This window comes from Xylocopa sonorina, chromosome 6 (genome assembly GCF_050948175.1).
Source record: "Xylocopa sonorina isolate GNS202 chromosome 6, iyXylSono1_principal, whole genome shotgun sequence".
Classification (NCBI taxonomy): domain Eukaryota; kingdom Metazoa; phylum Arthropoda; class Insecta; order Hymenoptera; family Apidae; genus Xylocopa; species Xylocopa sonorina.
The window spans coordinates 12,028,355-12,052,731 of NC_135198.1; the positions used below are offsets into that span (position 1 = coordinate 12,028,355).

The 24,377-nt window shown below is 41.9% G+C and overlaps 3 protein-coding genes across 4 annotated transcripts in view; 2 read left to right on the forward strand and 1 right to left on the reverse strand.

Annotated features, from left to right (window-relative positions):
* Window positions 1-21,686, reverse strand: part of LOC143424234 (uncharacterized) — a 30,058-nt gene extending 8,372 nt beyond the window's left edge. The window contains exons 1-5 of the mRNA XM_076896183.1: window positions 21,276-21,686; window positions 20,834-21,196; window positions 20,423-20,762; window positions 20,203-20,330; window positions 20,053-20,112 (exon numbers count right to left, since the gene is read on the reverse strand). Of these exons, the coding sequence (XP_076752298.1) occupies window positions 20,053-20,112; window positions 20,203-20,330; window positions 20,423-20,762; window positions 20,834-21,196; window positions 21,276-21,515 (1,131 nt within the window). The 5' untranslated portion in view covers window positions 21,516-21,686. The remainder of the gene's footprint in view (window positions 1-20,052; window positions 20,113-20,202; window positions 20,331-20,422; window positions 20,763-20,833; window positions 21,197-21,275) is intronic.
* LOC143424242 (uncharacterized) lies at window positions 450-17,638 on the forward strand. 2 transcript variants are annotated; one of them, XM_076896199.1, is made up of 5 exons: window positions 450-1,336; window positions 6,353-7,418; window positions 10,992-11,433; window positions 14,907-15,270; window positions 16,902-17,638. In XM_076896199.1, exons 2-4 carry the CDS (start codon window positions 6,702-6,704, stop codon window positions 15,191-15,193), a joined length of 1,446 nt encoding a protein of 481 aa, XP_076752314.1. In that variant the 5' UTR covers window positions 450-1,336; window positions 6,353-6,701; the 3' UTR covers window positions 15,194-15,270; window positions 16,902-17,638. The 2 variants fall into 2 exon arrangements, with proteins under 2 accessions (XP_076752314.1, XP_076752313.1); XM_076896198.1 differs by having other exon boundaries at window positions 453-1,336; window positions 16,897-17,638.
* Window positions 21,687-22,736: 1,050 nt separating the features above from the next.
* On the forward strand, window positions 22,737-23,992 carry Hacd1 (3-hydroxyacyl-CoA dehydratase 1). Its single transcript, XM_076896214.1, has 5 exons — window positions 22,737-22,947; window positions 23,063-23,180; window positions 23,253-23,488; window positions 23,573-23,754; window positions 23,834-23,992. The coding sequence occupies exons 1-5, from the start codon at window positions 22,877-22,879 to the stop codon at window positions 23,911-23,913; spliced, it is 687 nt and encodes a 228-aa protein (XP_076752329.1). The 5' UTR covers window positions 22,737-22,876; the 3' UTR covers window positions 23,914-23,992.
* Window positions 23,993-24,377: the final 385 nt, after the last annotated feature.

Here is a 24,377-nt window from a genome sequence, read left to right on the forward strand (position 1 = left end):
ACTCCGTTCTCTCTCGAATCCACGATCGTCGATCTTCCTTCATTCTCCACCCTCTTTCTACTTCCCTATCCCTTCCTCGTCAAACTTTCGTGTTGCCAGTGGTTTCACTTCTCTCGTACACACTTACCTCTCTAATTTTCCGACCAAACTTCTCCAAATCTGCCTATACCGTTCCCCGTGACCCCCTGCTCGCCCCTTGCACTCTACTCTCTCGCCAAAACCCATCTCTGCCATTTCTCTCGTTTCTCCACAGTGTGTGTCGCACTTTTCTACCCCTACGGTCGAGCTTTCTCTCTCTTACCCTCCTCTATACTCCCCTCACGTTACTACCCCACGTACATCCCGCAGATTCTCCACCACCAGTCTCCTCCGTCTTTCTCTGAAACCCACGCTACCCCTCCGTCCGTTCACCACCCTCTGCCACCACCCCATCGAGCTTTCTCCCCTCCAACAGTCACCCTTTCTCATTCCGCGTTCGCCGCCTGTCGCCTCTCACGGATTTTCCGTCCCGCTTCGTTCCTCTCGGGTGCAGCCGCACCGATCGTCGATCTCTGTCTTGTCGGCGGTCGCGCTGTCTGTCGCCGACACCGTGCAGCGCGAGTCAGTCCGGTTGCCTACCTCGGGCGCTGTTGACAGCCACCCCCGTGCGCGAGGAACTCTTCCCGATGCCAGCCGCGTTACCACCGTTTCTTCCACTATAGTGGTCAAGAGAGACCCCGTTGTGACAGTGGCCGTCTTCCTTTCGCGAGAAACTGCCGGGCGAACCTTACTCCTGTGTTGTTGTGCGTTACCAAGGAACGATATTTCCAATAAAATCATCTCTAGATTCCACGTATATTTACCGTGCATTCGCGACGAATATAAATCGAGCAGTGACTCGTTGGGGACAGATTACGGTCCATCGTTCGTTCGTTTTGCTACGCGATACGGCTGTTAGCCTTAGTCGATCGCCAGCAACGAGACCAAGCAGAGTGGTGACGACAATAAGAACGCCAGCGGAAGGAGCAAAGAGACGATGACGAAGCGGGCGGTGAATCGTACGGGATCATGGTGGTGGTGAATAGCAGCGGCAGTAACAACCGCAGCAAAACCAGAGGCAAACGGCGAAAGCAAGCGTTGCTGGCATGAACGACGAGGACAACAGTCTCGACGGAGCTCGCGCTCGCGACGATGCTTATAGACGTGACGTGACCACCACGTTCGTGCTCGTCTCGCTGAACCAACGCTTGTCCAAACTGTTCACGCTCGATGCCGCTTGTGACACTTGTGATGTCTATGACGATGTGCGTGTCCGACTGACCAAGGTGTACCGTGACAGCCTGACACGCGTCTAAAGGTCAGTAACAAGGCATCCGAGGAACTCGCCGAATGTCTATCCCTCCCACCCTCCCCCTTTTTCCTCCTGTCCGTTCGCGTAGTTTCGTGGATTTTCACGATTTTCGGACGATACCGAGGAGTCACGTGTTCTGCAAGGAGGAAAGTCAATGATAACACCGTCGAAATATCTCCCTCGCACTAGTGGACGTTTGGCTCTCTCTTGTCAAGGGTGTTCATGGTCCACAGTGTTTAAGCTTCCCTGTTATTTCCTGGTGTACGGAGATCTGTCGTACGACTAGTCAATGATTACACGAGTCTAGGTATCCGACAGCTAGATTCGTTGATTGGGATGTGACCAAGCGTGCATCAAACCACCGAGAACGGAGATGAAGCCGAGAGAGGCGGGGCCATGAAACAGTGGGATAGGTGTTGAACGAATTCATATTGTGTTGTTGAACGGTGTGCGAATTAATAGAAAAAAGGGCCGATTCGAAAACGATGATGAATTCCTTGGAAAAGGTCGGGAGGAGGATTGCATAACGTCAACCCCCTCCTCGTCCTCGGCTCGCTTCAGTTTCCTTCCTTCTTCCACCGTTTCATCCCTTTCCCTCCTTGGTAAACCCAGGTTCTCCTTCAAACGGTGACAAACATTCGCGCCGATAGCTAATTAAAAGCTTTCTGGCGTAAAGCCGCTCCCCTTTCCGACTACTACTTTTCTTCCTCTCTTTTCTCTTTCATCCCTCCTCTCCTTCCCCTGCCTTTTTTACACTACTGACCCCTCCCCCCCTGTGTTGATCATGTAACGAAGGAATTTTAATTAAAAAAGACACCGACACCCATTCTCCGTGAAACCATCCGCGGTGTCGTTTAATTCACTGAGCAAGGTCAGGTTCTCTCTTTACCCTCTGTTCGAGTCTAGAGAGAGAATGTCCGTCTCTCTTTCTCCACATTAACGGAGGAGAAAAAAGGGGATCACCCTGTGGGGATCGATTCTCATCGTTTTTTCACCGGTATTCACATGAACCTGAACGTGTACAGCCTAAACGTTGACCCAGGACGTTGACTGTGAACCTCGTCCACCGATCGCCTCGTTCTTTAACGTAGTTTAAATGTCGTATACGAATGTCGGTTGAGTGAATTGTTTTTCTTCAAGTGAGACTTAACAGGGGACGCCTATTCATTTCTCAATCGTTCGCTTTTCTTCTGGCTGGCTCGTGCATTCGAGCAAGCGCGCGGAGGGCTTAAACGATCGATGGGCCCTTAACTTTCTTCCGTGTTTCGTTACAATGCACCACTCACTGTTTCATCCTGCATGTACAACATCGAGCGCGGTTTTAAGAGCACGGATAGTCAACACGACACTTGCTACCCCCCTTTCCCTCCTGCCAGAGATCCTGATGAATCCATCGACGACGAGATTTTTCTTATAGCTCGTCGCCTTTTGTTTACCCTCTTTCTTTTCTTAGATACGCGCGCAACGTGCACTTAGCCACCCACACATGTAACAGACATGTACAGACACCTGGACGTGTGTGCATCCTAAAGTACGGGTGCATGTATCGTATCCACTTCTCTCTTCTCCTGTGTTTATCTATACACGTAGCTACATATATTCCGACACGAGCTCGAGAGAACTCTGGCGCAGTGATTCCCAACCATACGTGGCTACGTGCCTACATCTTCGAGCTATGCCAAGAATCTGAACCCGTTAATTCACCCGTGCATGGTCCATATGTGCATACTGTCACGTCTCTCTTCTCTTACGGATTTCCGTCTGGATGTTTCGTACCTCTTCTTTTTTTCGGAATAATGCGATCGTGTCCCATCCGGCGATCGCTGCGAGAATATCAGTCGACCGACGGGATTTGCTTCGAAGATGCTTTAAATAGGCTCGACCATCTTGAACTCGTATACCTTGTCAGTTCAAAGTCACAATTTCTTTAACGCGAATTCAAGCTCGCGAACGTCCGTGCTTAATGTCTTTCGTATGTTCCGCGAACATATTTTTGACGAAAGATATTGGCACGTGGATAAATCCTGCAGGCAAACTCCAACCCGGAGTTAAGCACCAGAGACTCTAAACAAGGCGGCGAACAAGGTTCCGCTAAAGTAAGTTGAAACAGTGCGAAACGGGCATTTCTTGCCGTACACTCCAGCTATATTCCTCTTCGAACGTTCGGATGGAAGCCCGTAAATTCAGATTTTCCACTTTATCTGCGAATAATAAATTATTCGGTCTCCCTCGAGCATCCCCGCGAAGATAACGCTAGGAAAGCAATTCAGATTCGCACGGTACACACTGGTAAAGTTTACCCTCTTTTTATATCGGCGAATGAACACATTTACCGATGTTTCTCGTTCGCTCTCGATTCAAGGGATCAAAGTGGTTCAAAAGCAGCAAAGTTCTCATTAAGGGAATAGGCACCCCTTGGCACGCATCAGTCAAGCTTTTGGTTCTGAAAGCGACGGGGCGAACGGTTCAGAGGACGGAAAGAAGCTATCCGGCTTTAGAAGGAACGCGGGGTAGGTTATTCAGCAACATCATAAATACAGAAAGAACATTTAACAGGATTCCGTCAGTTCGAAATGTCACCTCTTATATGTCATCTCCGGCGCTATAAATACCCGGTTAATATGTATTTGTTTCGCGACGATGATCGACAGACGGCATTTCGAACTCGTCCCACGATCGACCGTTCTATCTGTTTGCCCAGAAATACGTTTCTCTTTTTCATTTTCCCCACGTGCCTGTTCCATGCTTTTTTGCGCGAGCAAACCCGTCGCCCCCTCTAATTTGTATCAAACGAGAGCAACGTTTGTTCGACGCAAACCATTTGCTAATAAAAAAACATAATCTTTGACGTTTCGAACCCGCCCTCTACTCGTTGTGATTTCCGCTAAAAATAACTGACATAGTCGTGTCTCTGGTTTAACCGAAGGTATTATCCCCCTCCAGTGGGTATGAAAAATTTCCAGTTCTGCGTCATATTTCTCTATCGTACAATGGCTTTAGTTATCCAGACGTTGAATAAGAGCGGTTCCACGGCTGATAAAAAATTGCTATTCGAAATGGGAATCCTCGTGGTATAGTCTAGAAATATTCCATACGCATGAATCGATTCGATACGAGCCTTATTTTACGCGGTATCGTATGCAAATCTGTTTTTATACCAGATTGGTAGAGTGCAATCCCTGATTCCATCGGGAGTTTAGACCGTGAGGCGTCGAATCCGCGCGAAAACATGTTTCGCCTGCAATTTTTATCGTTGAAGATTCTCGTATCAGCCTGTTTACTTTCCTCCCTGTTTCGTTTCACCCTGTTCCGCGGTCGTTCGTCCTCTTCTTACCCGCGAATGGAACACGGTGCAACAGAGCTGGCTGGTCTAAAAAGATCGATAATAGAATTGCCTATTGCACGCTACAACTGTCAGAAAGAAATACAATTTAGCGGGGAACGCGCTAGTGACCCGTTCGTGCCGTCTCACAGCGTGCAACGTTTCTTCAACGCGATCTATCATGATGAAAGCTAATAATTACTCTCTGTTCTATCTGTGCGACGCTCTCTGTACATCGGATGATAAAAGATTGCGCGCGTTCTTCGTGAAATTCAATGAGGAAAAATTGCTTTTCGGTTACCTCTGATAAAAAATGAGGAAAGAACTTCGATTAAAGTTTTTCTGGTTTCAAGTACCCGTGGTCTTCGTAAAATTCAGGTAGCGTTGCGCATCTTCGCGATCCATTCTGATTTCAAAAAATTCAGCGGTAGGTAATACCTGTTAGCTTTAGTTATTCATCGTTTTGACACCGTGTCAGATTCGAAACATTCAAGTACGTATAATTTCAGTTCAGTTCCCTCAGTTTCATAAAATGTAAAGTTACCGCTAGATTCAGAATTAAACTTTATGGTAAATGTAGCATATTTTCGTTTTTCATATTCCATGCCGCACCTGCCTCCACAACTCGCAGTTATAAGGTGAAAGGTGAAATGTTAAATCACTCTGAATGTTCTTATAAACCTCTTCTAAAAGTTCAGAGAGTGACGAATTCTTTTGAAAAATTCGCCAGTCAGATGCCACGATTAATTCCTTCATTCCGTGCCTGTTATAACAGCGCTGGCCTTATATCGGTGGACTTTATTGCCCCACCTTGCCGTGACTTTATTGATGCATGTTTCACTCGCTCGAGGGCCGACATTTTTATCAAATTTCGCCGTTTTCCCTCGGTCCTCCGCAGAGAAAGGGAGACGAAGGAAACGAACGGAACCGTGACGCTTCGGTGTCCGATATTTCGCAAGATAAATCGCCCTCCTATCGGGAACTTTATTGCTTCGCATCGTTGACACGAATCTGTGGCACGTATTGTTGCCACGAATGAACAAAAGCCTGAACCGTTTTGCCAGGGCTCGATCGGTTTCTGTTTCGATCGTTTACCACGAATTGAACCCGCTAACGAGCGTCATCAATTTCACTTCGACGGAAGGGTTCCTCGTCTGTCTTCTGGAACCTTTAATAACGTGTCCTAATTCAATTCCTAAAAGGAAGTCACGGTATCTAATAGCGTATACCTACTCGACAGCTTGCACTACCGCCACTTCGTAATATTCGCCAGTACGCAACGCATGTATTCGTTACATTTTTTGTGTACATTATAGGGAGAATGATCATTACTATTGGTAATAACACAATAGAGAAGTGTAGAGATGCGGAACTCTTACCGAAAGGAGTAATTCAAGGTAATAGAAAAATGGCACGCTGGAAGTAGTAATGCCCTGTTGTAGCCTGACAGTGACGGTAGAACGCATTAGTCAGACAGACAATTGGACGTCGTAATCTCTAATCAAAGCAGCCCTAATCAATCCATTAACACTGAGGGCATACAATCAGCTGACCCGTAGGACACAGGCTGTTCCTTATTAACTATCGAATCGTACTCCATACTGAGTACATAGATCACATAATCAATTCTAACCGATAAAGATTCATTCTCGTAACGACCAGTCCTTCAATATGATTTTTTCCAATTTCTCTTCATATAGGAATCGTCAACGCCGCCAGATCGTAAAAAAAGAAGAGAAGAAAAGAAGAAGAAGAAGAAGAAGAAGTCGACGCAGGAAGTAGAAGAAGAAACCCAAGGAACGGAAGAGAGCGTACAGACCGGTTGGCCAAGCAGCTGCAATGAACAGGCGACCACTGTCAGGGCGCATAATGTGGCTCGCGTGACACAGGCCGTTTCTCACTGCACATTTCTCGTCCACGACCAAGGAGGAGAAGTAGGCACGTCCCTCCGGTCTCGATAAACACACACGGCCCCGCTTTCGATTTTCTCTACCCGGACGGTAATAATCCTTAACGACGAGGACACGCATACCAGGGAGGCACGATAGTATGACGGTGATGCTGCTGCAACGTTCAGTCACCCCGCAGTCGACGCACAGCCAAAAGACAGCGAACAAGGACTGCAGCGCGAAGCCACCCTTCTTATTTCTGCTTGACGACAACCAGGAGCATCGACACTCCACGGATACCACTACCACGACGACAACTAACAATAACAATAACAACAACAACATTAACAACAACAATAACAACAACAACAATAATAATAATAATAATAATAACAACAACATACTTAAAGGAAGCAGCAGGAGAGACAGTAATCGCTCGTGCGTCGCCGACGAAGCGGCGGCGTCGGTGACGTCCCAAAGACGCGCCGACTGTGGCCAGGACGTCGCGATGCGATATTACCGGCTCTGGATCTACACCTGTAACTTGGTGCTGCTCGGTAGCGCGCTCGGCTTCGCCGCCGCGGTCTCACGAACACTTTTATTCACCGGCGACCCGCGTCGATACGTGGTGCCAGGTGTGCCCCGTGCATTCGACCCGACAGCCCTTTACGCTTACCTAGCGTTGGCCACGCAACTGGGTCTGGTACAATTGCTGGGCTGCATAGCGGCGAGGAGATTGAGCGCGAGACTTTTGAACGCCTACTGGGTGCTGCTGTTGGCGCTGCTCTTCGGCGACGCCGTGATCGGGGTCGCCTGGGTCTTCCGGTTCGAGAGGATGCGCGCCGAGCTCAGGCCCACCCTCAGGCAACGATTGCAAGTGAGTCGTTTCTAGTAATTATTTATCAATAGCAATCACTATCATTGTCGTAAGAGCAGAACTGTACAATTTCTAATTTGTTCAAGTCCAACAGTAGAATTACTCAAATTTTTCTATTTTTGCTTTGGTCATTTCTTACTTCCGTACGTTATCCTGGCAACTGTCGGTGGAATTAACATTGCATAAAGACTCCCCTTCTACGAACGAACTTCGATTCGATCCGACTTTACCAGACTGCCATAGACGGACGAACTTTACCTCAGACGCCTCAAGGTAACCCCTGGGCGTGTAGAGGAAAAAAGTCGAACGTTAAGACCTGGAAGGTCTCTCCGTCGCTGAAACTTTTTATCCCCTGCACGAGGTGAGGCTGCAAATCAGATTTCAAACCCTCGATAACGAGAAATCTCTTTCCCCTTTCTATTAGACGAAATCGTTCCCCGGATCGATCGTCAGGCAACCACGGGCGAATTTTATTCGGCCATTTCCTCGACCGTATACTTCGTCGAGAACGAAACACTCCCGGCCGGTGATATACATCGCTTTATTGTACCGCTGACCGTCTGGTTTCAGGGGTGGGAATTTGTTTAGCGTCGCGGAAGATGAAGATATCGGACAGACATCCGTTCTCGCTCCTGGAAGAGAAGAGCTTCTTGCCTCTCGTCGTGTTAAACAAACAAGCCGAGACTCGAGAAAAGCATACACGGTGACTAATCCGCGAAGTTTTATGCTTGCCGTACGGGAAAGCTATTATACGCACGTCGAGGGGGGAAAGGTTGTCGTTAAACGAAGAATAAGTGGCTCGTTTTGGCAATAAGAGGATCGGTAATATTGCGATCAAGAGCCCTGGGATGGATTCCTTACGAGGGAATAAATCTACTCGTGTCGAGTCGAGCCAAACCGCTTCATTTCTTCTCTATTTTAGCGAGACGAAAAAATTAGCGAGAGAGGGAGAGGACGTAGAAAGTCGAAGAAGATGGAGAAATAATATACAAGTAGAAGAATTTTTCAAGAAAAATGATCGAAACCGTAGCGAGACGCGTGTCTTAGCATCCATAGCTATCCGTTGGAATAATTTAAAGCGTCTCCGCTGCTCGATCAAACTTTCGCCCAGGAAGTTAGAGGCTTCGCGCCTCCGCTTTCGATTCTTCTTTACCCGGGGCTCTTTCGAGCGGTGCTGAACGAATGGCAATAATTTTCGTCGGCCGTTCGACGAGAAATCGCATTAAGGCGGGGCACAAGCAGCGCAAAAAGGGGTAGAGGTACGAGTTTCCGTCGCCCGGACGAGCTCCGGAGGGCTGCGAAGAATCGCGGAGGCGTGGCCCCCTCTTATCACTTCTAGGTAACATTCAATGGGGTAGTATCGACCAGTGAAAAGGGACAGGTTCTCGATGTCGAACCCGGGACCAGATCCAACCACACTCCGCGTTGGCAGAAAAGTTGCATCGTAAATAGGATTCCGTGTCTGATCCGAGGTACCGGCGATATCCCAATTTTTCATCCCCACGCTCCAGCTGGATGCGATCTAGACTCGATTGAATACACCCGTTCTCGTTACGCGCGACGCTTCCTTCGATCGCTACTTTCGTTCGAAACGCGACGCGTATCCATTCGAAACGCTATTCCCGGTGTCGTGTAATCGATAAGCATAAAAAATATACAGGCACGACAAGTGGTAAAAAAAGTCGATTTAATCTCGGCTGTAAGAGGAACGGGATATAACGTCGGTCGTTAAATGCCCGGCGAATTATGGTCGAGGTGTAAGCACGAGTAAATGTTCAGGTGGTCTAAATTTATGCGGCAACTTTAAGCATTTCGTTGGCCTTTTCTTGAGGTTCGCGTGTGTCGTTTTCAATACGGTGCGTAGCCTCGTAATAATTTCAACGGTATTCGTGGTTGGCTGACCTGACAGAAGGAGGTACGCTTTACGCTACAGCATGAATATTATTCATACCGTAGCCGGTATACAGTCCACGGGCTATTTATAAGTGAGCGTACGAGATATTTACATGTTTCTTGGCAACTTTGCGCCAGGAAACTTTTCCCACTTTTCGACACACGACGCTGCATCTTAATTATACGACTGAATTCTATACAGATTAACTTCTTCAAAGAACAGAGGCAAGTCTGAGCGAACACTTTCGACGAGCTTTCGAAAGGGGACAATGACTCGTGAGGTGTAGACTTGAGACTGATCGATCCATCTCGCACTTTTACTTCCCGCGAATGATACGGTCGGTTTATTTTCAGCGAGTACTTAATAGTCGATTGAAAGTTTTCACCGTCGCGTCAGCGTTTCTGTCTATCGATGGAGAACAGGCTGGAAACTTGCAATAACTTCGTGTCGCCTAAATGGGGGTGAAATTTTGATCAACCTGAACGTTGATGTGTTACTGCGGTACTGAGCGTGATATCGAGACGTTTACACTAAACCGAGCTCCTCTATTTGTCTTTTCATTGATTGCACGCGTTATTTCAGTAGATCATTCTTCCGATATTACTACGAAAAGTCATTGTTCGTTCGCTTGTTTGGGGAATGATCCGCTGAAAATGTTTTGGGGTAAAACGTTCTCGCGTTGCCTCCTCGGATTTCAGGTGGGTTTGGTAATATCCGGACGAACGAGCTGGCTGGTGCAGCTAATTAAGAAACAGTGAACTAGTTTACAAGCGCCTCGTTACTCGTCGTGATGAAAAATCAGTGTCACGGGGATTACAAACAATCCCAACCCTTTGCTCGTACCACCTCGTTCCTCTGTCGGTATCTGCAGTCATTATTCTTAGCCCCGTTCTTATCTAGGTCGATCGCATAATCGACGGAAAATGTGCGTATCCTTGGATGATCGACCTCGATACGCGGGACAACCGAATCGCGCTGTATTCTTCATTCGCCGCCGCGAAACTTCTCGCTTTCATACGAAACTCTGTCGTACCCGTTTCAAACAAGTATCAAACCATGTTATCTACCGTAAATCCGTGATGATTTCTAAATCTGCCACAAATGAACTCATAAAAATTTCAAAAGCCCCGTTTCGAACGTTCCCCGAACTCCAAACAATCCATTACATTAAACTAACAAGCATCAAATCACGATGTTGATCGTAAATCGGCGATGATTTCTAAACCCAGCGAATGAACTCATAAAAATTCCCAAACCCTATTTCAAACGTTCCCCGAACTCCAAACAAACCCATTACATTATACAAACGAGTATACAACTCACGTGGCCGATCGTAAATCCGCGACGATTTCAAAACCTGCCACTGCCAATGCGAGCCAAATAAAAATCCCCGAACGCCGCTTGAAACGTTCCTCGAACTCCGGACGCCGAGTCCGTCGTCCAACTCGTAAATACCGGTTCGATACCGAAACGAAACGGTTTAAAAATACCCGCAGCCGGTTCCTTTCGGCGAACGATGCGTAAATTTAGCACCGGTGAACGTCGTGTATCCTGAATCGATTATGTTTCGAGTCGACTCGACAGCTTCCCAGTTCTACGACCGTCGTGTCGTTCTATATATATATACACACGCATTCGCGAGCTTGCATTAATAGAATGCTGTTTATTTTTCGTCGCAGATGGAGTACGGCAAGGACCTGCGATTCAGCGAGCAGTGGGACCGTCTGCAGAAGGAATTCAGTTGCTGCGGCGTCACCGGTCCCAGGGACTTCGTCGCCCGATGGCCGCAGACCTGTTGCGGTTCTACAGGCAATATGAGCGACACTTGCCAGCAACCGTACGCGAGAGGCTGCGAGGAGTCGTTGATGCGGTGGCTGCGAAAAACCGCGGATCTGTTGTTCGTTCTTGGCTTCTGCGTGATAGCGTTCGCGAAACTCTGTTTCCTCGGGATACTGCGTTACGAGATAAGGGAGATGATACAGAAGATACGTCTGCTACGGGAACCACCGCCACCGGCGACAACCCTCGCGCAGCCACCCTTCTCGCAGGTGATACCGGAAGCGACCAACAACGGAAGCATCGTTCGACGCACGACTCTACCAAACGCCGTCACTCCTTCCGGTGGGTTTCGTAGAATTTCGTTTTGCGATCTAACGATCAACGGTTACGTAGGAAACGCGAAACGGGGGATAGAAGGTCAGAGAAGGGACGGTGGAGATTGGAGCTGGGTGCTGGGCAAAATGCTCGGAGTCGAGGAGAATTGCAAGCATTACAGAATTACAATAGAAGTTCGATTTAGGTTGCTAGGAGATTGCGCTGTAAGTTGTGCGGCGCCGGTCTTCCAGACGCATATTTAGTATCTATAGGAGTTGCTGGGTTCGTCGTAGTCGAAGCATCCAAGTGTAGCATTTGGAGGAAATTTCTGCGAAACCATCGTTCGCGTTCTAAGTTTTCATGGTAGACTGTAGGTGCTTCCATAATATAATTGTACAAGTAGGGTAAGATCGTAAAATTAATCAAGTGTAGAAGTTTATATGTCGAGTTACTCGACAGAAATCTGAAGCTTCTTTATAATGGTTTCCCTCCACTGCCCTTGTACTATCTTCTTACCGTCGGAATCCCTTTTTCTGCGTCCTTGTACTGCTCTTTTACTTGGATTTCTTTTCTTACTCCGCTCTCTTTATTGCGGGAATTACTCGCGGGAATGAAATTCTTTTGTACGAGCATTTTCATATTACAAATACCACTTTTACGGCACGAATCCTCCCGTGCTATTTTCCAAATGATTTTTTTACACAAATTCGTTAATTTCCCATTGCGGGACTCGACGACTGCGAATTAAAGTTTAACGATTGTACAGGGGTCCTCTATTATATCGAGAAAGAAAGGCAGAGAAAGATGGGCTGTCCACGCGAAATGTATCGCGAAACCTTTCATGGAATTTTATGCTCTTTTGAAACTCATAGGGATTTATGTAGCTTTCACTCAGTGATGTTTTTCCTGTCTGCAGAGATTGCAGTAAAGCCTGACCAGTGAAACATCTGTCGAACGCATCGTTTTTAACGTTTATTAAGGTCGTTCGCGATCTTTTTCTCTCTTCTTCCTACCGACTCCTCGCGGTTTGCTGGCTTCGTAGTCAATATCACTTGCAGAGGTGTGTACCGAAATGATCGGATTAGCAGCGAAAACCTAATTGGAGGTAATTGGATGAGCATGAAGAGTTAACTGAACACGATTTACGTATAACACATCGCTTCGAAAGTGAATTCGGAACGAAGACGAGAAGGTGTAGATGATCTTACGAACCCCTGTCAAACGATTATTAATTTCTGCTGACCCGCGAATGAAACCTAAAAAACAAAGTTTCGCTTGAACGGCATGAAACGAAGTTTCAATCGTTTCTGAGAAAGAAACGAACAATACCGCGATGCTGGCCGAGGTTTGCTCACCGTTAACGAGATTCACGAAGAATAAAGTAGTTCGAAGCGTATACAAAAGCTCGCCGGAAAATTTAGATTGCTTCGATTATCCATTTGGTATGTAATTCTTGCGATGAAAAATATGTTCACAACTAACAACTGTATCAGTGAGGGACGCAACGTTCATTGAGCTTAATCGATTCTTCTAGCGACCCCTAATTTGGATTCGTTATATTTTCTCGAAAAATATCAAGTAAACGAAACCAACAGAACCAAGCTGGCTAAACACTCGAGGAATTGGGTGAAGGGAAAAAGTTTCCCGAAAAATAATTGGTATAATGCGGCAAAGGGGTTAACGACTCGGAAAGTCCGCGTACATTAAACCGCCTGACGTAGACCGAAAGTGGGAACACCTCGACTTTTTTCACAGGCAAGTGAATAATTTCGTGTTGAACTGACGATCTTGGCCGGGTCTAGTCATTTAAGTAATACAGCTCGTACATATACGCGGGGTTCGCTCGTTCGGGATCGAAGTAGAAGAACTAGGGCATTGCGTGCTCCAGTATAATAAGTATTTAGCGCCTGCCCGTGCCGCTCCGTAATTACATGAACGATAGCGGATTTTAACCAGGTGGAGGCTAGGCCCTGAGCAGCCATGCACTCTTTCTGTCAAAGGTCACATTTTCGAACGATAAGGAGAACGTTCCAATCGTTTAATATCATGTGATTGGCAATTGGTAACAATAACATCGCGTTTCTATCATTTTAGGTCACTTGTCCGCCTTGTTAGGATTACGATACAGCATCGTGGTTCTTGTTCAGCGAATATCTTTAGAAACGTCAGCACGTTGATATCGTATCGGTACGTCGTCAAAGGTTCGACGAAATCTCAGCTACGTAACGAGAAGCCTCGAGCAATGTCTCCGGGTTCGTTTGGTCGTTGACGATCGTCAAAAGAGGCAGGATGAAGAATGTTTCTTTGGGCTCGATTCATATCGTGTCAGCTGTCCTCGTTCCCAAAACTGATTATTCTTCTACTCTTTCTCGGGGTACCTTTTATTTGGTACAAAGGGGAGCCTCGATAGCGATTTCTTGGACAATGAGAAAACCGAGCTGGTTCCTTCATCCACCGTATCCCGATCTGATTATACCAGATTTAGGTCTGGCATCGACTTTTCAGTAAAAGTTTCTAACGGCACGAGTAATTATTCTTGCAAGTCTCTCGTTGAAAGGAGCCCCGTCAGTTTCCGCTCGAGATCATCTCCGTAGCCTTTGCACGTTTTTCAAGGCCCTCGAGACGACCAGGCAGAATCCATAACGCGTGCACGCTGCATCCTCGAATCACGTGCCGCTAAAAATAAGCTTATACGCCTGCCCGTAATTGGTGGTCGATCAATTTTTCAAGAGTAGTCAAGAATACGAGGAGGACTGATCTCGAACCGGAGTATTAGCATACAAAACGCACAAAAGCGAGCTCTCGATCCCCTTTTAACGGGCCTGAGAAAGAAACGTTCGATTCGCATCTACGTGAAACGATCCGCCCGTGGAAATCAAAGGGACAATGGTGACATTTACGTCACCCTAATGGACCATAAAAATACCTATCTTACTTTTCCAGCGTCGTGAAAAAAAAGGGAAAGAGCCTGAATCGTACTTCCGAATCGGTTATCTCCCCTTAAGATCGAGGTTGAATCCTTCCTGACCGGTTCAGAATATGTTCGCGAACGGTTCTCCGGCTATTCCGTTTCTTATCTGAGATTACATTAATCCTTCGGTTGTAAAACTCACTGCGATTCAGGCGCTACCATCAGCGCCCATCAATTTGCGTGCGAGCGTTATCTGCAGGGATGCGTGCGATCGACGTATCTCAGACACACATGGAAGCTCGATCTAGCCAACCGATAGAGAGGTATCTTGACAAAAATCTGATTGCACGCGACGGACATCAATAATTACTGCAATATTAAAGCCATTGTTAGTGTTGCTAGCAAAGGTCAAAGGTTTATCTAACCCCTATATTATGTCTGTTGTGGAACGCGAATTATTGGTCATAGCAACGCGATCGGTATTGACAATAAATATAGAGACATGCATGGCCTATCGTCTCAAACGATACCACTGTTCTCGATTGATGTATCTGAATCTACAGATTGTATAAGAGAAAATCAATTTCAGGGAACGCATCGTTACTAATCCAAACGGACGAGTGCAATACCGGAAGGCACCCTCTATTGGCGAACAATCTGCAAGACGGTGGGGCGGACAGCGACACGAACAGCCATTGCGCTCTGATCCTCGAGGAGACGACGCCCACCTCGGCAAACCACAACTGCGGCAACCGTGAGAAGAGCAATGGCAACAACAACTACGAGATGCGAGAGTTCAGCAGACGGCTATGGTTGTCGAATGGCGGCAGCCCTGGCACGGGTATAACAGCTGGTGGTCAGAGCAGGCGCACCTGACTATGGAAGTGGTGGCGAAACACGTCGAACCGTCTCCTCTACAGGAGCAATCGGTCCGCCGAGATCACCGTGTATAAGTAAGCCTAGGAGTTATTGTCTTTCAAATTCTGCGTTGTTCGAGCAACGTTTCGTTCTCCGTCTCTCGGTTTCCTAACGGTAGCACACGAAAGAACAGCTGATATCTTCTCGATCGACTTCCGTATTGGTAAACGATGATTTTTCACGGGGACATCATAAGTCGTCCGTTTTTCCTAGCCACAGGGAAATCAGGGAGAACCGAGAAACGAAAATCGTGTCGTACTTTTCCACCTCTAACTAGATCCTTGACTTTTAAATCGCGCACATCGCTATGTATGTACGTAAACGTACATGCATATCCCTAGGTCCCTTTTTAGGTGTTTTCGTTTCTCCTTTAAGGGAACGAGAGCCTGCGTGAACACGTGGCTCGACTCCTTTTTTAAATCGATAGAATAGCGAGACTAGACGAGAGACACCAGGCTGAGCCTTGGCGTCGCAGATTGCTGAGGACTGACAACTGTTAATATTTTTCTAGTCAACACATTCTGCATTTTTCATCTCGTATTTACACTAGACGAACCTATTTTCTTATCGCGAGAGAACATACCTCGTGAACGTAGATGCATAAGTTTTAAACCGTCGTATCGTTCGAAACGTGACAGTTTGTTAATAGATACAGAGTAGATAAAGAATGAAAAAATGAATAATTGATTGAAGAGAAATGTGGGTGTCGGACGCCAGCAGTTTGCTTGCTCCAGTTTCAGGCTGGATACAGAGTACTCGTGCTTTCTATATACCCGACGAAAGCAATTATTTTCATAGATGCGTAAGGGGCTATAATATAACACTGATTTTATTAAACAGAAATCGAGGTAACAATAAAAGGGACCTTAAACGATTCGAGCAGCAATTACAGAGGCTGCTACGTACGAAGGTAGTTTTACGTCACGTTTCCTTTTGTGTTCGTACCCTTTTAGAGGCAGAACTCGAATTAGGATCTGTAGTACCATTGTTTCGGTACACCCGACAACCGTTCGGTTGAGAAACTTGGAAGAAAAGAGGACTGGTCGATGACCGATTCAATGTTTTTCTTATAAAAGGGGAAATTCGCTCGATGGTATTAAATTTTGTGGTACCGTTCATTTCGATCGCATTTAAGATATTCAGACTCCTATTTTCGCTCGATTTACGGACTCTTTTATTCAATATCCGTTCTATGAACTTACTCTGGTCGAATTAAAGAGTCGGATATTTTGGTGATCTCAATTAGACTCGAGTTTCCAGTCTATTTTCAGAAGTCAGGATTAATTGACAGACATCTCGTTAGTTTCGATAGATAGGAACGGTAGATAACCCGTACTAAAATTCTCTGGAATAAACAAGATTATCCTATTAGCGTAACGTACTGCGGATAAGTATTTATACCGCGAGGATAGATAGGATTTCCAGGATTCGAACATCGTAAAATTAAGCAAGACTGCAGCAATATGAATAGATGGTAAAAAAATATATAACTCTCCCTCTCTCTCTTATATATATATATATATATACATATATATATAAAAGACGAGACCAAAGCGTTTTAACTTAATCGAATTAAATCGATACCGGGACGGGATTAATAACATAAACGAATGACCAAATCAAAATATATGCAATACTAAGCGTATCTTCGTTTTTTAAAGGATAGGTCCGCAGACCGGAGCTAAGGTTTCTAAAGATTCTACTGACCTCACGAGCACACCAGCCCACAATAAGAGAATAACGTTCAAAGTTTTACGTGTCGCCAGGAAAATGTATCGTTGAATCGTTGTCTATCGACTAGAACACGCTACAGATCGTAATAGCCGGTAATAGAAGTTTCTTTACAGATGGATCGATTTAAATCGCGGATAGGCTAGACTAGGGTATATTTTTACCAGTTTTCCTAATTTCGTTTCATCCGATGACACCCAACAATAAGTAGAATAAATCGGTGAACCATTTAGCGGATAAACGAGATTTCAACGATACGTTTCCTCCGAGACGTCGTCGTACAACAAGTGCAAAGTCAGCACGGTAGTGCGACCGGAAGTGCTGATGAACAGAATAAATTTCCTTTTGCGTGACGACAGACAACGGCCGGTGAAGCGAGAATCGACACAGAACGAGTCACGAGGAAGAGAACGACCGAGAGAACACACAGCGGAACAGAGAATACAAAAAAATTACGAAAAAGAGCAAAAAAAAAACCGAAAAGAGAGAAATGAGAAAAAGAAGAAGTGCGTCGAAGCTGCACAAAAGGGAAGAGGATGGCCTGTGAACGCCTTCCGACGTCCTTTCGATTCACTTTCTACGCGTATTCCTTACATGTCTTTCCGTCCTCGCACGGTCGGTGAACAACAAAAGAAAAAAGAAAAAGAAAAAAAAATGAGAAATAATCAATTACTTTTGTAGATTCATTTTTTTAGCAGTAAGTTTTCCTATAATGAAACTATCTCTCTTTGAATCGAGACGAACCAAAGAGCGTTTCGGACACGGAGCCGTTGTATACTGATTTTTACCGCACGAATCGCGCGAGTAGTATGTCACAGTGTAAAATGTAACTATCGTCGCTATTTTAAGAGGAGCACCGTTTTACATTCTGTCTCGTCATTTTAGTAAGCAATGGCGATATGCTTCGAAACAACAAAAATTGGTTGCATTTATACACGATGAGACACGAGTGCGTTTAGTCGCGATTAAACGTTTTTTTTTTTTTTTTTAGCGCACGTTACCGACGAGATGCGGTTGTCATCACGCAGACGTTTATTTATGCTCGTTTCTTCTCGATTCCATTTTCTCTCCCTTTTTCCTTTTCGCCTTTGTCGTGAAAATTCTATCTGCGAAACGTTTCGGCGAGAGTCAAACGATACAGGGATGTGCGATAGTTACGGAAGAATATTGTGGGATACTACTGCCAAACAGATTCCCCCTATATAGCGAAAATACAACTATAGAAGAGAAAGAAAATCTGTTTTTTCGACGAGCTATATATATACATATATAGTGATGGTAAAAAAATTAAAGAATAAACGAACCATACATTGAAGAAAAAAAATATACATGTACACACAGAAGAGAAACACACAAAGTCACCGCATAAGAGTAACGACTATAAATTCCTAGCTCTTTTTATATAAAAACGATACATGCAGCGCGAGTAGTCTGTATTGATTTGTGCAGTAAGTCGTATAAATATAATACGATACTCAAAGTAATTGGCTTCCTAGCTAGGATTAATTGAATCTTAGGGATTATATACGTTTTACGAATGCAAAGATAATGGATATACGTATTAGTAGACTGTATATAGCGGTGTATGGTAGTAAAATATTAAAAGCGTCGATCGTCTGCTTAAGAAAAAGCCAGAATCCATTGCACACAGTTCAACGATAAACACCGGTATAACGTTTTCTTTACTATTGTTTAGAACAACGTGAAGGGAAATTACAAGACTATTAAGATACAAACCTGGTACAGCTCATTGTTAGACTTCAGATTTAATCTTTTGTCTTTCTCGTAATTATATCAGTCTGGACAACAGGGTATTATTAGCATCGTACCTTATAACGCGTAGATTATTACTAGTGAAGCCATTATTACATGACACGTTCATTAATGTGTGTTGCTAACGAGATACGTTTTTGAATATATATGTATGTTTCTTCGGTTCGTATCATGCATAATTTTTAATCGTTCAAAGAAAATTCAAGATGAAAAAAATTGCATTCCAGATAGTCGAGGGTTCTTTCTTAATCAGGCCATCGAGTTATCGTTGAATGTACTAAGCTATAATAATATGAGAAGCTTACACCTCGCAGACATACAGCCTCTGCCACTAAATGTATATAAGGAAATACTATATTTAAAACATACGACAAATAGCGTTAACTGATTTTTAAAATGATCATTTAGAGAAGCAACTATGTTATTGCAAGCCGCCCAGATGGAAACCTACACACGCTATCTTTAATTAGAATAAGCTTTAAAACTTTCGGCTGGATGAGAGACGATATACTCTGTTTCTTCATAATTTAATTTATCCCTTCAGTTTATTTAGTCGTCGTGTTGTATACTCGTTTAAAAACGGAAGAAAAGAGCTCGTATTTTTTATGTTTTACTCGCAAGTATATTGCGACCACAATGACTAATGATCCCACAACAAAAATGGCTTTAAAAAGGTTCAACACGTGTAGTAATTTATAACTGATTGATATTTAAATGTAATATGTATATCGAGACGAATGAAAGAGAGGGAGCTTTGAATAGTGCCTGCTTAAGAAACCCAATTTACTGTATCTGTAAATGATTAGATATAGTATGTACGTATTATTTCGTACACGGTAAACTCGGTAGGATTACCGTAGCCAAGTATGGGAAAAAGTGTAACTAGAATATAAAAATGCATCCATTACTTTCATGATTATGCATATTATCATACACAACGAAAACCGCTTATATTGAAATTCTTTAAGATGAATTTCTATAATTATATTTTCGTTCAAAATATTAGAAAACTTCTATATTCCCTTCGAAAACTTTTCATTTTGTAATTTTTATGTCAACATACTTCAGGGTCATAATTTTCTAACTTACGCTTCAACCATGCTTTATAATTGCTGCATTATATATTATTGTGTCACATCACTCTTCCCCATACTATACTATGAGTTCGTGTTATTCAATATTCTTAAATGTACATAAAACCTATGTGGTCGTAATTGTATGTAAATACTGTTAAACGTTCTATAACTCCTCTAAAATATGAATACAAGGAAAATTGGTTATTTAGTATAATTCTGACTTAAAGCTTCACTTACTTTTATCTCAGACTCCTTCACTTGCAACGTGGTATCCATTATAGCTCCACCAATTACAACCTGCGTTATAAACAAATTGCACAATTAAAATGAAATAAGCAATTTTATATATATATTTTTTAATAATATAAGTATTTTTCTTTTAATTACTGGATTTCGTTTCGGTGTTAGGATGCACTTAGACGCACTACTAGTGGAAGAACTTTGTCGATACTTTTCAGCCAGCTTCACTGCAATTTCTGCTGCCATGCTTGCATTATTTTTTATCAGTGCTATGTCTATTATTTTGGAAACATAAAGATCAAATAAATATACATGAATTTTTGCTTCTGCATTTCTAATTTATTGCTATGTGGAATTTAATGCTTACTTGCTTGAAGAGATTTACCACATGTAATCAGATTTAACTCCTGCAGTAAAAATGGTGTTACATCCTTTCCACTTATATTTTTGGCTTTTGCAGTTTCTAAAACCTTACATATAGCTGATTCCATTTCCCTGGAATCTAATGCATACTTTTCAGGAATAGAAACAGCAAACAGGATTCCTGTTCGAAGGCCTAATTCTTTCTGTTCTTTTAGAATTCTTGCTGCTTCTTCTGAATCCTGTACTCTATGTAATACTTTTGTTTTTTGAAATGTTTCGGTACAATAAAATGCAGGAAAATAGTTTGTCTCACCAATTTTTATAACAGGAACTCCTTGAGTTTCCTATGAAAATATGCAATTATAAATATTCTGTTACAATGACATTTGGATTTTTATGTAAGAAATGCACTAACCAAATATTCTAATGTCTTCTCAATGTCTAATATAGATTTAACACCAGAGCAGACAATAGCTATAGGTGTACGGCCAAGTTCTACTAAATCAGTGCTAATGTCAAAAGTCAATTCTGCTCCGCGGTGAACACCACCAATGCCTCCTGTTGCCATTATCGGCAAATCTGATAAATTTGCTATTAACATTGTTCCACTAACAGTTGTTCCTCCGTTTAATTTCTGAGCAACAGCTGTAGATATATCCCTGCGTGAACATTTAATAGTTTTCGCAGAATTTGGCATAGCTAATAGCTGCAGCTGTTCTTCGTTTAAGCCAACATGTATCTGCCCATTTAAAATTCCTATTGTTGCAGGTACAGCACCCTAAAATAATATAATGATGTTTAATCTAAGGAAAAACTAATTTTTTTTTATGGCTTTTTGATAATTCATGAATAATTACTTTTTTCCTAATAATATCTTCAACTTGTATAGCTGTGTTCAAATTATCCGGATAAGGCATTCCATGAGTAATAATTGTGGACTCTAAGGCTACAATTGGTAGCTTATTTTTTTTTGCCACTTCCACATCACTACTATAAACAAAAGTCTTGCAATTATTGCTGGCTTGACGATTATTTAATGTATTGACTTTTTTCACTATTACAAGGAATCTTCGAAGAGTCATCCACTGCATTTTCATGTTTTCAAATATATGCGCCTGTACACGATCAAAAACTATCCAAGTACAGTCTGCTATTTATTATTTGATTATACATTGAAACGATATCTCAGATAGCTATATATGGTGAGCGATAGTAAAAATTGTTTGCACGTTATCGAATGTTTTGAATATTTGCTTAAAAGATAATAAAAGAAATACGAATACATCATGTATAATTAACCTACATAAATATCGTAATTATGATGAAAGTTCAAAATATTTCGTACTAAAAATGAATTATTTCGATAACAGTTTGTTCGATTTATCGAATTCGTTGAACCGCGAGTTTTTATCTAAAAAATCAGTGTTAAATTTTAAAGCCTTGATTTTTTATAATTATAGTTAAAAATAAGATTAGAATAACTTTTACACTATTTAATAAATATATTATTCATTTTTATAGTAGACTTTAACATAATTCCTATAATAAGTGCAGTAAATGAAATAATAATTATTCATCCTATATATTTAATTAATTAATTTATAATGTTTCCTGTTATTTATGAATTTTTATTAAATAATTCTTCAAAATAAATCTAAAGCATAAATGATCAAGTACTTAATTCATAAATAAATTAAACATTGAACACAATAGGAAGTGCTGAAAAGCATAAAAAGAGCAAAATGCGTATTTATTGTTCTTTACAAAGATATAATAAACATGTATAATTTGCTAATGTCATACTTTTTAAAAAGTGCTGACTGAATATTGGATGTAAAACTATTTTATTTCCTTTTATAGATCATAATAGTACGTAATAAACAGATATTACATAGTGTGAAAGTATTAGTATCATACTATTAACCTTTGATCTGCTAATTCAGGGACGTACGCGATACATGCATATTCGTTATAACATTATTTTATAATACTTATTTTATTGTACGAACATCATATTTCTGTTTAATATACGTATTTTAACAATTTTTGGAGAAACAAATTAAAAATTACTTAATATTAGAAACAATTTAAATTAAAATAAGTTTACATTTTATTTTTTACAAAAGTCAGCTGGTATGTTTTTTGTAATATAAAATTGAAAACAAAACTTGTTTTCTGTTAGCATATAATATATGGTAATGTGAATAACATGACTAGAATTTATCATTAAAATTTTAAGTTTAAGTAACAGGAATAAAAATATTAAAATTTTTAGTATCCTAAATATCTCGTAAATAACAGTTGTTACATACCTGTATAAAATACATATAGCCTGACTTATTTTCGTCAGTAGAACGGCGGACGATGAGCTATGGATTTGAATAGTCTACAAAGTTAGAACAGTAATCTTTCTTATTGCCATTATTAATAACTAAAGGTTAAACTGACAAACAGAAATATGAAGTCGAAGAAATCCAACGACGTCGGAACGTTATATTTGAAAGGTTATAATTTACTTCAAGTCTTTGGGTAAATATAAAATTTTGATTATCTTCTAAAAACGACATTCCTAAATCGGTGTCTATTATATTAATTCCATGATAAATGTTTCTGGAAGATTTAATAAATTTATATTTGCTTACAGTTGGAGTTATATATTTTACAAATCCATGACAAATGATTACTCTTCTACATTAGAAGCAAATCTATGGCAGACCATTAAATGGCCTGTTATCGTTTTCCAACATGCTGCTCTTTTGGAGGTAATTTATTAATCGCTTAACTCATTGTTTTCTGTATAAATCATGAAATTAAACTTAGTCGCTTTATTACAGATAATCCATGCTATGGTTGGTTTAGTTAAATCAAATGTTGCAATTACAATTTTTCAAGTGTTAAGTCGCGTTATGGTTGTAAGTGGTATTTTATTGGCAACACCATATAATTATGGGGCATCGTCTCCTGGTCTTCCACTAGCCATCTTTGCATGGTCAGTGACAGAGATAATTAGATATATGTTTTACTTCATGAATCTGAACAAAGCTGTACCTTATCTTCTCACATGGTTAAGGTATGTAATTTAATAACTTCTATAACATAGATTTTGTAAATCAGCGCATTTTTTTAGCAGTTAAATATTTCAATTGCTTTACAGGTATACATTATTTATTATATTATATCCGATTGGTATCACTGGAGAACTTTTATGCATGTATGCAGCTACGAAATATGCAAGTTCTCATCCTGATGCTTGGAGTTATAGACTTCCTAATTCATGGAATTTCATATTTAGCTATCACCTTGTGCTTGTACTCGTCATGTTATCGTACATTCCATGTAAGTTGTTGTGTCTTTTATTATTATATCTATACCATGTTTAAATTATACAAATTTTATACCTTCTTTCATATTACAGTGTTCCCACAACTATATCTCCATATGTTTGGTCAAAGACGCAAGATTTTGGGAAGTAATGCACTCAAAAAAGCTCAGTGATGAGAATAAATTTTCATACATATTGTTTATAATAAATAATTGTTTCTTTTTTTGTGACGGGAATAAACAGTTTAATTAGTGAAAATTCTAATGTTCCCTACCTCTTCTGCAATTTCAAAACGTTACCTTTTCAAGTATAAAAAATTAAATCTTACAATGTTCAGGTAAAAAAGTTGAAATTCAATTCTTTAATAGATTGACGAATTGAAAACGTTTGCTATCCCCACCATCCATTAACCTTCCTCCCACTGAGTAGTACTTATGTTACTAAGATAATAAATATCATCTGAATTATCTATAGAATACATGTTTTACTACTTTTAATTTCTTATATTTATTAGGGAAATAGTTCATTTCTCTAGAAATATCAATTACTACTTTCAACTTTGAATCGCGCGATATAATAAAGAAAGGACAGGATCTTCAGACCTCTGTGAATACTTAATTAAATACGAATATAGCCA